At 38.1% G+C, this 13,061-nt stretch overlaps 1 protein-coding gene across 1 annotated transcript in view; it reads right to left on the bottom strand.

Moving 5' to 3' along the window:
* LOC123561400 (serine/threonine-protein kinase SIK3-like) overlaps positions 1–13,061 on the bottom strand; it is a 102,093-nt gene that overhangs the window by 38,496 nt on the left and 50,536 nt on the right. The window contains exons 10-11 of the mRNA XM_045353747.2: positions 6,204–6,534; positions 4,875–4,987 (exon numbers count right to left, since the gene is read on the bottom strand). Of these exons, the coding sequence (XP_045209682.2) occupies positions 4,875–4,987; positions 6,204–6,534 (444 nt within the window). The remainder of the gene's footprint in view (positions 1–4,874; positions 4,988–6,203; positions 6,535–13,061) is intronic.

Below are 13,061 nucleotides of genomic sequence, written 5' to 3'. Positions count from 1 at the left end.
TTGCAAAGAAACCTATAACAAGAGGGCCATGATGGCCCTATATCGCTCACCTGAGTTAAGTTGCTTGCTTGAACAAATTTCTTTGCTAAAGCTTCAAAAACAAGAAAGAAAGTCAGTAGGTCATATTGATGGTCACTGAAAGTCAGTTCTAAGTTTAGTGTGCAAAAATGTACATGTCATCCAAATTTCAAGGCTGTATCTTAAACATGAGGGTCATGATGACCCTGGATCGCACACCTGAGTAATATGAGCCATATTTTTTAAATGGCAAACTGATGTTAAATATTAAGAAGGTAGGTCAGTAGGTCACATTCATGTTTACTGAAAGTCAGTTTTAAGATCGGTGTGCAAAACTGTACATGTCATCCAAATTTCAAGGCTGTATCTTAAAAAAAAAAAAAAGTAGGTCAGTAGGTCAAGGTCACAGTCAAGTGATCCCTAATTGCTTGGGGTCATCAAGTAATTATATTCAAACAGTCTTGGAAATATGATGATCTGATAATTTTTCCTATGTAACTCATAATTATAACAAGTGACCCCCAGGGCGGGGCCTCTTTTCACCCCAGGGGCATAATTTGAACAAACTTGTTAGAGATCTACCAGGTAATGCTACATACCAAATATCAAAGGCCTAGGCCTTGAACTTTCAGACAAGAAGATCTTGATTTTTTTCCTATATAAGTCTATGTTAAATTTGGTACCCCCAGTGCAGGGCCTCTTTTCACCCTAGGAATATATTTTGAACAATTTTGGTAGAGAAACACTAGGAAAGGCAACATACTTAATATTAAAAGCCTAGGCCTTGCAGTTTCAGGCAAAAGATTTTTAATGATTTTTTTCCTATACAAGTCTATGTAAAACTTGAGACCCCCCCCCCCCACCCCCCGGGAAGGGCCTCTTTTCACCCTAGGGGCATAATTTGAACAATTTTGGTAGAGGTCCACAAGGCAATGCTACACACAAAATATCAAAGGCCTAGGTGTATTTGTTTTAGACCAGAAGATTTTTAAAGTTTTTTTTACTATGTAAGTCTATGTAAAACTTGGGACCCCGGGGAGGGGCCTCTTTTCACCCAAGGGGCACAATTTGAACAATCTTGATAGAGGACCATAAGTTGATGTCACATGCCAAATATCAAGGCTCTAAGCAATGCGGTTTTGGACAAGAAGATTTTCAAAGTTTTTCCTTTCGGTTGCCATGGCAACCAGTGTTCTGCATGAAATTAAATTCTTTGAATAATTTTGAAAGGGGACCACCCAAGGATCATTCCTGTGAAGTTTGGTGTAATTCTGCCCAGTGGTTTTCAAGAAGAAGGTTTTTTTAGAAAATGTTGACGGACGGACGACACACGACGCACGACGGACATTGAGCGGTCACAAAAGCTCACCATGAGCCTTTGGCTCAGGTGAGCTAAAAACAATAACTTTCCAAAATCAACAAACATGGAAAGTAAGCAGTAACGCTACAAGTGCAGGAAAGGTCCATAATCAATCTTTTATCCTAGCATGACAACAGTTTGCCTGATATGTAAATACATTTTCTTATATGATTTGCAACATCTCTAGAACTATACTGTGAAGTGTTTGAATTTCAAAGTCAAACTAGAAAATGCTTCTGTAAAAAAGCGCATGTCTCCCCAAATGCAAAGTCCTATAGGCAAGAAGTCAATAGGGGTCAGGAGCGAAAGTCAAAGAGACACTGATGGTTGGCTGCAATAGGGATCATCTACTTGGCATGTCCAGTCATCCCGCTAAATTTCAACACTCTTGGCCTAGTGGTTCTCAAGTCACTGTTCAGGCTCCTGTGACCTTGACCTTTGATCAAGTGACCTCAAAATAAATAGGGGTCATCTACTCTGCATGTCCAATCATCCTATTAAGTTTCAACATTGTAGGTCAAGTGGTTCTCAAGTTATTTCCAAAAAAATGATTTTACATGAACCAGGCCACTGTGACCTTGACCTTTAATTGACTGACTCCAAAATCAATAGGGGTCATCTACTCTGCATGTTCAATCATCCTATGAAGTTTCAACATTCTGGGTCAAGTGGTTCTCAAGTTATTGATCGGAACTGGTTATCAATGTTCAGGCCCCTGTGACCTTGACCTTTAACGGAGTTACCCCAAAATTTACTCTGTATGAACAATCATCCTATGAAGTTTCAACATTCTGGGTCGAGAGGTTCTCAAGTTATTGAGTGGAAATGGTTTTCCATGTTCAGGCCCCTGTGACCTTGACCTTTAACAGAGTGACCCCAAAATCGTTAGGGGTCATCTACTCTGCATGACCAATCATCCTATGAAGTTTCATCATTCTGGGTCAAGTGGTTCTCAAGTTACTGACCGGAAATGGTTTTCAATGTTCAGGCCCCTGTGGCCTTGACCTTTCACAGAGTGACCCCAAAATCGTTAGGGGTCATCTACTCTGCATGACCAATCATCCTATTAAGTATCAACATTCTGGGTCAAGTGGTTCTCAAGTTACTGACCGAAAACGGTTTTCAATGTTCAGGCCCCTGTGACCTTGACCTTTAATGTAGTGACCCCAAAAGCGTTAGGGGTCATCTACTTTGCATGTACAATCATCCTATGAAGTTTCAACATTCTGGGTGGAGTGGTTCTTCAGTTATTGATCGGAAATGGTTTTCCATGTTCAGGCCCCTGTGACCTTGACCTTTGACGGAATGACCCCAAAATCAATAGGGGTCATCTACTCTTCATGACCAATCATTCTATGAAGTTTCAACATTCTGGGTCAAGTGGTTCTCTAGTTATTGATCGGAAATGGTTTTCAATGTTCAGGCCCCTGTGACCTTGACCTTTGACCGAGTGACCCCAAAATCAATAGGGGTCATCTACTCTTCATGACCAATCATCCTATGAAGTTTCAACATTCTGGGTGAAGTGGTTCTCTAGTTATTGATCGGAAATGGTTTTTAATGTTCAGGCCCCTGTGACCTTGACCTTTGACGGAGTGACCCCAAAATCAATAGGGGTCATCTACTCTTCATGACCAATCATCCTATGAAGTTTCAACATTCTGGGTCAAGTGGTTCTCTAGTTATTGATCGGAAATGGTTTTCAATGTTCAGGCCCCTGTGACCTTGACCTTTGACAGAGTGACCCCAAAAACAATAGGGGTCGTCTACTCCAGCAGCCCTACAACCCTATAAAGTTTGAAGGTTCTAGGTCAAATGGTTCTCCAGTTATTGCTCGGAAATGAAGTGTGACGTACGGACGGACGGACAGGGCAAAAACAATATGTCTCCTGGGGGAGACATAATTAGGTGGGTTAACCTTTAGCCTGTTTGCGCCAAGTGATTCTGCCTTTGAACTTGGCCGAGATATTATGCCCACAAACATTGTCAGCAAGTTTGGTGAAGATTGGATGAAAACTGTTCGACTTATTGAGCGGACAAGGCTAAATTCGCCGTTTTTCAAGTAATTCAAGGGCCATAATCCAAGTTTGGGACAATTTGGCTGGTTATCGAACTTGGCCGAGATATTATGCCCATAAACATTGTCAGCAAGTTTGGTGAAGATCCAATGAAAACTGTTTGACTTAGAGGGGACGTCACATGCTTTGGAAGCCGCCCGCACGCCACAACAGGTATTCACATATAACGTCCCGCCTCACGCTCTTTCAGAGACGGGCGTATAAAAATGGCTTTTTCATGGGGACATGACTTTTGTGGATTTCAAATCCTGAAAATAAAATTAATGGAAAATTTACTTGTTCATGTAAGGATTTAATTCTGTGGATACTCAAGCAAGAACTCCATGAAAATTAGTTTCCCAATAATGATTTTTCACAGTATATATCAATTTCACCCTTCTGCAAAATTTATGGTTACCTCTGCACTTTGCCATTATTGAGTTATTTTCAATGTATGATATATTACTCTATGACAGTTGCTTGCTGTACCGACTGCTATCAGGTTTTAACAGAAAAATGCAATAGAAAACAGGACTTGTAACTAAAATAAACTCTTTCAAAAATGCAACAAAGTTTGCCCAACCTCAGTGTCACATGTATTGTCATTAGCTAATTGATTGATGTTCTCCCCATAAATAAGGAAGTATGAATAATAAATGGCAGCTTCCTGTCAACAAAACATTAACATTAGGTTAGTCTGGCTGTTTTTTTTTTCAAGTCTAACCATTTCCTGTAGCAATTAACGTTAAACATAATGATGAATAATAGATATGGAACCAACTTTGCAAAACGTATCAATTTCATCAGTTTCATTTTACTATTTGTAGATATGCTATTAGAGACAACTACTGCCTGTTAGTGACAGAGAGGATATTTGTTTGTTTCTGTATAAGGTCAAAATTTGTTTCACCAAGTGAACACCAGATGTGAAGGTAAAATGAAAAGAATTTCCGATGTTTTTTTATCCAAATGATAATTATGTACTTTACCCACAAAATGGCATGTGCATCATGTTACGTCATAATGTTAACAATATTATACTATCTTTGTTGAAAAGTTCTATGAGATTCCTTATAAACTTGAATACCACAAAGTGTAAATCTTATTGTTGGTGTATGTAGTTATAAATATCTTTAATTGACAATATTTTGGAAAGAAATTCTGGTAATTTATAATTCATTTTCAATCACATTTAAAAGTAGCTCTGTACAAGTGCAAAAATAAAATGGATACTTTCTCTGCTGAGAAGCAATTAAAATATCAATTTAATTTCATAGATACATTTCAGTTTTTCAATGAAGAGTATAAAACAAAACAAAAGTAATAACATGTAAATAAGTAAAAGCAAACTTTTCCTCTTTCAGTAAACCTGGATTAAAGAGGCTTCCACACCAGTCTATTAAAAGAGGTTTCCAAACAAGTCTATCACAAATTCTTACCGATAAGGCTTCCATGCTGCCTGCCTGACTGTGTCCTGGTATCATTTGACGGCAAAATCTATGAATGTTTGCTCCGCCATCTGATGCCCGACGACTTAAGTTTGCACTACCACCTTCAAGAGATGATGTAACAGAAATTACAGCATGAACTACTATTCTTCTTACTACGAAGCTCAATTATGATGTAAACTGAGGCAGTTAAAATCATTTAATGTTATGTTATAAACCTTCATGGTTTTTGCACATAACAGCCTTTCTTGAAATATGAATAGGGGGATTTTTACTTACCAAGACAAAGTAATGGGAACTTTTCTTGTTCTTTGGTCTTTCGTTTTGTAGACAGATACATCCACATAATTAATGGAAAGCACCTACCCCCAATGCATCCACATAATCAATAGAGAGCACCTACCCCCAACCATCAATGTAATCAATGAAAAGCACCTACCCCCATGTATCTACATAATCAACAGAAAGCACCTACCCCCACATATCCATGTAATGAATGGAAAGCACCTACCATGCAGCATCCACATAATCAATGGAAAGCACCTACACCTCCCCAAAATCAATGGAAAGCACCTACTCCCATGCATCCACATTATAAATGGAAAGCACCTACCCCCACACATCCATGTAATGAATGGAAAGCACCTACCACTCTGCACCCACATAATCAATGGAAAGCACCTACACCTCCCCAAAATCAATGAAAAGCACCTACTCCCATACAACCACAAAATCCTTGGAAAGCACCTCCCCTTCACCCTCCCATGCATCCACATAATCAAAGCACCTACCCACACACATCCATGTAAATAAATGGAAAGCACCTATCCTCCAATGAATATGAATGATTTAACAGTACGGTAATCATGTTATCATGGAAACCTTACACAGCTTCAGATTTAATATTTGATTTTTTCCACTCCCGTTGTAAATTGTTTTTTCATGAAACTTCAGTCAGGTAACTACCCACAGTAAACATATTTTTCTGTTTAACATTTTGGTTCCTTTTCAATTATGTAATAAAAAGTGGAGAACAACTGACTTCAGAAGAGATAAATTTAGTTAAACTGGCACTGATATTACATCTATAATGCACTGAACACACCACCTCTGCTTGCAAAAAAAAAAATATCAACAACATATACATTTGTAACAAATGTCCCTATTTTTTTACCTACATATTTGAATTAATAATAATATACATAATTCCTGAATTGCAAAAAATTCTGAAGATAAATCTTTCTTTTAATGCATACATAAAACAATTATCAGCACAGCCAAAAAAATAATCACACTGATCTTTTAAGAAAGTAAAGCTACCTGCTCCCGCCATTGGAGGTAACTGTAAATATTGCTGATCGCCCATTGGCACATTATACTGATGTGGAGTCGTGAGAGGTGGCATAGCACCCATTGGCAAGTTCGCATAGGGAGACAGACCTCCAAGAGGACTGAACCCAAAGGGCATGAAGCAGTTTGGTTGCGGCATGGCAATAAGTGGCTGATGTTGCGCCAATCTGAACCGAACATCCTCTGGTACCTCATGGCGACTGTCTCCAACACCGACCGTGTGTCGCCGCATGGCAAGGTACCGAGCTAGAGCCTCGGGAGATGGTTCTTCGTCTGAGTCTGAGTAATTTGTGTCTTCCAGCTGTAAAAACAAAATTACAAGAATTACCATAATTGTACAAGTATATGTTGAATTTGTGTATAAGACGCATTGAAAAAATATCTACAGATTTTCGAAAAAACGCTTATATCCATGTAACGGTCATCACTGTTGTAGTACCTGTATTTTAACAGTTGTGAAAACGACTTATTAAAATCGCAAGGTGAGATACTACTAAACTGACAGTTTCATTATAGCACGAGATGCTATCACAGGTATTTCTACACACAGGTAAGTTTTGTCCAAACTGTCTCAAACTTCTCAACACCTTTTCTATCTCATCACCTTCTCAGACATACCCTAATTATTGACTTGTGTGACGTGCGGCAACTTGTAATTATGGTTGGTTTGATGTACTTGCAAAATGTATGAAAACACCAACTTGGGAAAGTTTTACACCGGTTTGCTAAAAACTTAACGATGAGTTATAGTAATGTGTTGTAAAATATATTTTAATGAAAAACCATATTTCTTTAAAGCTTTTGCCGGTGCTCTTAATTTCACATTTTATACAAAATTCATTTACGACGCCAGGTCCTGATACTGGCTTTTACCTATGCCCAAGTCATAGGTAGTTACTCCCTTTGAATTCTCTTCAATGTAAAGTTATGCGGTGAAAACAAGGATTGATTTTCTTAATTTTTTGAGTCAGGGAAAAAATGTGCTCCAACATGCTAAGTCCAAAAACAGGCATTACTCAAAAAATAACAACAGCTTGTCGAACATGGAATGCCCCCCATGATGCATTTAGTAATTGCACAAGGAACAGGAATTATATGCTCACTGTAAACAAAACAAAAGTTTTATTGTTCTGGTTCATTGTCCTATTGACCTCAAAATCATCTGCTGGTCATGATCAACCTCCCTATTAAGTTTAGTGATCCTAGGCCCAAGCATTCTCAAGGTATCATCTGGGAAGGGTTTAACTGTTCCGGGTCAATGTGATCTTGACCTTTGGCCTACTGACCTCAAAATCTATAGGGGTTATCTACTGGTCATGACCAACCTCCCTATCAAGTTTCATGATCCTAGGCCCAAGCGTTCTCAAATAATTGACCTTACGCCAGATAGCCTGTAGCCACGCCTACCAGTTTTCAGGGGGAACAATTCATGCTGGCCCGACAAACAAAGGAATCAAATGGCGACGGCAGAAAATTTTGCCGGACATTCTAGTTGATTTCGGGTTTCGCTTCCTCAATCACCCCGTATTTCTAAAGTGAAAAGACAAAAAAACAATCGTTTTAAAAAAGTGGATGTTCTGTAGCGAAACATAAATTCTACAAAAACAACGATACGTTGTTGTTAAAAGCCGGGGAACTGACCCGAGTATGAGGAAAACTAAAAAAATGCAGGGGCCGAGCGGAAAAACAGTAAAACAAGAGGACCATGATGGTCCTGAATCGCTCACCTCTTCCCACATGAACCAGTTTTTAGTATGGGCGTCGTTTTTTCTATTATTTGACATAGTGACCTAGTTTTTGAGCTCAATGTGCCCAGTTTTGAACTTGACCTAGATATTTCAAAATAAAAATTCTGGGCCAATTTTCATGAAGATCCCTTGAAAAATATGGTCTCTAGAGAGGTCACAAGGTTTTTTATTTTAAATTTTACCTATGGGCCTAGTTTTCGAAGGGACGTGACCCTGTTTTGAACTTTACCCAGATATCATCAAGGGGAACATTCTCACTAATTTTCATGAAGATCTCATGAAAAATATGGCTCTAGAGAGGTCACAAGGTTTTTCTATTTTTATACCTATGGCTAGTTTTTGACGGCACGTTTACCCAGTTTCGAAACTGACCTAGGTATCATCAAGGTGAACATTCAGATCAATTTTCAGAAGATCCATTGAAAATATGGCCCTCAAGAGAGGTCACAAAAGATTTTACTAAATTTTAGACCTACTGACCTAGTTTTTGACGCAGTTTGACCAGTTTTCAATTGACCTAGATATCATCAAGTTGATCATTCAGGGTGGACCAATTTCATACAGATCCCATGAAAAGTAGGCCTCTAGAGAGGTACAAGGTTTTTTTATTATTTGACTACTGACTAGTTTTTTATGGCACGTGACCAGTTTCAAACTTGACCTAGATATCATCAGGTGAAATTCTGACCAATTTTTATGGCGATCCATTCACAAGTATGAGCTCTAGAGAGGTCACAAGGTTTTCTTTATGACCTACGGACCTGTTTTTTGACCGCACATGACCCTGTTTCGAACTTGACCTGATATCATCAAGATGAAAATTCAGACAATTTTTTCATACAGATCCATGAAAAAATATGGCCTTTTAGAGAGGTCACAAATGTTTTTCCATTATTTGACTACTGACCTAGTTTTTGATGGCACGTGTTCCCACTTCTAACTTGACCCTAGATATCATTCAAGACGAACATTCCAGCACCCCCCCCCCCCCCCCCCACTTTCATACAGATCATGGAAAAATATAGTCTCTAGAGAGGTCACAAGGTTTTTCTATTATTTGACCTTATGACTTAGTTTTTGAAGGCAGTGACCCACTGATCGAAACCTTGACCTAGATATCATCAAGGGTGAACATTCTGACCATATTTTCATGAATGGATCTCATGAAATAAATATGGCTTCTAGAGAGGTCACTAGGTTTTTTCTATTGTTAGGACCTCTGACCTAGTTTTTGGGACCGCACCTGATCCAGTTTCGAACTTGACCTAATAGATATCATAGATGAACATTCAGCCCAACTTTCATTAAGATCATGAAAAAAATCTGGCCTTTAGAGAGGTCCAAGGTTTTTTTCTATTATTTGACCTACTGGACCTAGTTTTTGATGGCACGTGACCCCACTTTCGAACTGCCTTGATATCATCAAGTGTGAACGTTTGACCAATTTTCATGAGATCTGTAAATTATGGCCTCTAGGAGGTCACATAGGTTTTTCTATTTTTAGACCTACTGAACCTAGTTTTTGATGGAACGTTGACTACTTCGCAAACTTGATCTAGATATCAGTCGGCAAGGTGAAACATTTCTGAACAAATTTCATGAAGAATCTTGTGAAATATATTGCCTCTAGAGAGGTCACAAGGTTTTTCTATTTTTAGATCTTCTGACCTAGTTTTGGATGGCACGTGACCCAGTTTCGAACTTGACCTATATCATCAAGGTGAAACGTTCTGACCAATTTCATGGATATCTCGTGAATTATATGGCCTCTAGAGAGGTCACAGGTTTTTTCTATTTTTAGACCTACTGACTAGTTTTTGGACGGCACGTGACCAGTTTCGAACTTGGCTAGATATCATCAAGATGAAACATTCTGACCAACTTTCTTAAAGATCCATGTAAATGTGACCTCTAGAGTGGTCACAAGCAAAAGTTTACGGGACTGAGGCCACGCACGCAGCACGCTCGGCAAGGAGACGGACGACGGACGCTGCGCGGATCACAAAAGTCACTTGTCACTTTGTGACAGGTGAGCTAAAAGACGGAAAATCTCTGAAACCATTATAGCTTGATTTTTGTGGGGGGTTTTTAATTGTCCGTTTCTTTTTATTATGGAAACGTCGAATTTTCGATCTCCCGGAAATTCATGTAGGGTATGACTATATTATGCAGACTAGAACATTGATTTTTATTATTAAGGTTGAAATCAGACTGTGCGATTTCTGAATCCTATTTCAAAATAATTAGATAAATTAAATAAGGTAATTTACATGTAAAAATGGTCACTTGTGTCATTTAAGAAAGTCGATTTCGAAAATACAGGGACTCATTTAGAGCTCATATCATTGTTCATCATTATTCAGATACATAGCATTTATTGACTAATACTTAGACATGATGTGTTTTAAGTGTAAGTAACGAAAGTTCTCTTATTAGAATTAAAACGTGTAATGATAAATAAATAAGATATAGCCCAAGGCGATGATTAGTCCATACTCATATTTCAAGCATATACCGGCGCATTGCCGCTTAAAACAAATGTTTGAGCCTACCAAATTTCTTTATAAAGTTATACAGAATGAATGTATATTTTTTGTTAAGAAATATCTTCTTTATACGATATGCTATTTTTTCTGGAATTTTAGACGAAGTTTACGCTGTCTATTAAAATTGAAATTTAGAACGAAAGCCACCACACCGGTGCTAAGTCAAAATTTTGAGCGGGAATTGTTGATTCGACTCATTAAAATAATTTTATATTAATCTTAGTTTTTTTGATCGTGGTTATTATTTGTTGTATTATCCACCCAGGTATGACTTAAACATACACAGTGGGAGATGATGTAAACCTTAAAAAATGCATAAATCAGGTTTCCGGTATATTAAGGCATAATATTTACACGTTACCATTCAAATAATATAGATCATCAAATATTGTGTTTTATCAGTACTTATCAGTACCTCTGGTCTATGATGGAATATTTTTACTATTGAATAACGAATACTAGGCATTTTGTTAAAATAGAAACTTAATTTCCATGAATTTTACACTGATTTAAATGAATATTATTAAAACGTTATACACAATGAGTGCTAAGTCGACTTGCTTTGCTTTTAAACTTCTTTAAAATAAAGTTTTTTAAGATCAACTAATTCTTGAGGAAGATCACAGAGCCTGTATACATCGTTGACAATATTCCGAGGTTGAGAGAGTGGATGGGAAAAGGGTAGCCTCTAGTCTTATACTCTCTTCCCTCTGTGTCTGATGTAAAGGTGTCGATAACGTCACCTTTTTACCATTTTGGAGATTTTTCGGTGGTAGTTATATTCTTTGAATGGCGAGTCCGGCTACTAAGTTTGACGTAATTGGACAAATGGCGGCTAACAACAAGGCTTATCAGACTTCTGTTATCGGATGGTCCAGTGGGGAACCTGTCAATCAACACTGGCGTAAGTCAATTGTCTGGGAAAAACGGTTTAAATGTTCCGGGTCAATGTAACCTTGACCTTTGACCTACTGACCTCAAAATCAATAGGGGTCATCTGCTGGTCATGATGAACCTCTTAGCATCTTTCATGACCTTGGCCCAAGTGTTCTCAAGTATCGTTCCGGACCATTTAACTGTTCCTGGCCAATGTGACCTTGAATTTTGACTAATGACCCAAAATCAATAGGGGTCATCTGCTGGGCATAACCAATCTCCTTACAATTTTCTAGATCTAGGCCCAAGCGTTCTTGAGTTATCGGCCGGAAAACCGGTTTTCTGTTCCTGGTCACTGTGACTTGACCCTTTGACCTACTGATCTCGATAATCAATAGGGGGTTATCTGCTGATGAAGGCCCAACCTCCTATGAACTTTTCAACGTTCCTAGGCCCAAGCAATTTGAAGTTTCATTCCGGAAACGTTTAAACTTTTTCTGGGTCACTGTGACCTTGATCTTTGTACATACTGACCTCAAAATCAATAGGGGTCACCTGTTGGTCATGACAAACCTCCTTTATACTTTCATGGATCCTAGGCCAAGCGTTCTTGAGTTATCATCCGGAAACCGTTAAAATGTTCAGGGTCACTGTGACCTTGAACCTTTGACTACTGACCTCAAATCAATAGGGGTCATCTGCTGGTCATGACCAAACCTCTCATATCAAGTTTCTGAGCTTAGGCCCAGCGTTCTTGACTAATCATTTGGAACCATTTTACTGTTCTAGGGTCTACTGTGACCTGCCCTTTGACATACATATCTCAAAATCAATAGGGGTCATCTGCTGGTGATGACCAACCTCCCTCCTATCAACTTTGCATGAATTCCTAGGCCCAAGGTGTTCTTGTGTTATCATCCGGATACGATTTGGTCTACATACCGACCGACGGGACTACCCGACAGACAGACATCTGCAAAACAATTAACCCTCTTTTCGAAGGGGGGCATAATAATTGGACATGAAAATCCAAAAAATATGCTTATGTCAAATTCACTTTGATGATGTATACCAAGTTTCTTTTGAATATGATGAAAATTGTAAGCCATTCATGAGTACACAAGTTGCAGATCCATAAAAGGGGCATAAGTCATAAAACAGTAACAGTTAAGTCCTGATATGTCAGTTTAATGTGGATGATGTGAAGCACGTTTCATTTTGAATTGGATAAAAACAGTAGCAGGAGTAAAATAGTTTGCAAGGTACAGATTAATTAAACTACATCTATTACCTTTTTACTACATATTTCATGTACATATGCATTGTTTGTGGGAAATCTTCAACATTTAATAAATTCATAAAATTGAAGGATTAAGGAAGCTGCCTAAAATTAATAAAGGTCTTGAATATTTATGAGTCAAAGTAGGTATGCATAATTCTGGGAGGGTGCTTATGTTGGTGTTATAAGACACACATGTAGTTTGAATTCCCATTGTAGTAAACATTCAGTATTGTGTAACAACAAAAGAATGATAATAACCAAGACATTTAAGTACGCATGTACTTTAACTAAAGAAAACTGAAATATAATTATACAATTTTTATCTTATCTTGTTATGATGAAAATTCTCATTGAATACAGTCGTTACCCATGTATA

This window comes from Mercenaria mercenaria, chromosome 10, assembly GCF_021730395.1.
Source record: "Mercenaria mercenaria strain notata chromosome 10, MADL_Memer_1, whole genome shotgun sequence".
Classification (NCBI taxonomy): Eukaryota; Metazoa; Mollusca; class Bivalvia; order Venerida; family Veneridae; genus Mercenaria; species Mercenaria mercenaria.
The sequence above is the reverse complement of the archived record's forward strand: the minus strand, read 5'-3'. Positions and strand labels throughout refer to the sequence as shown.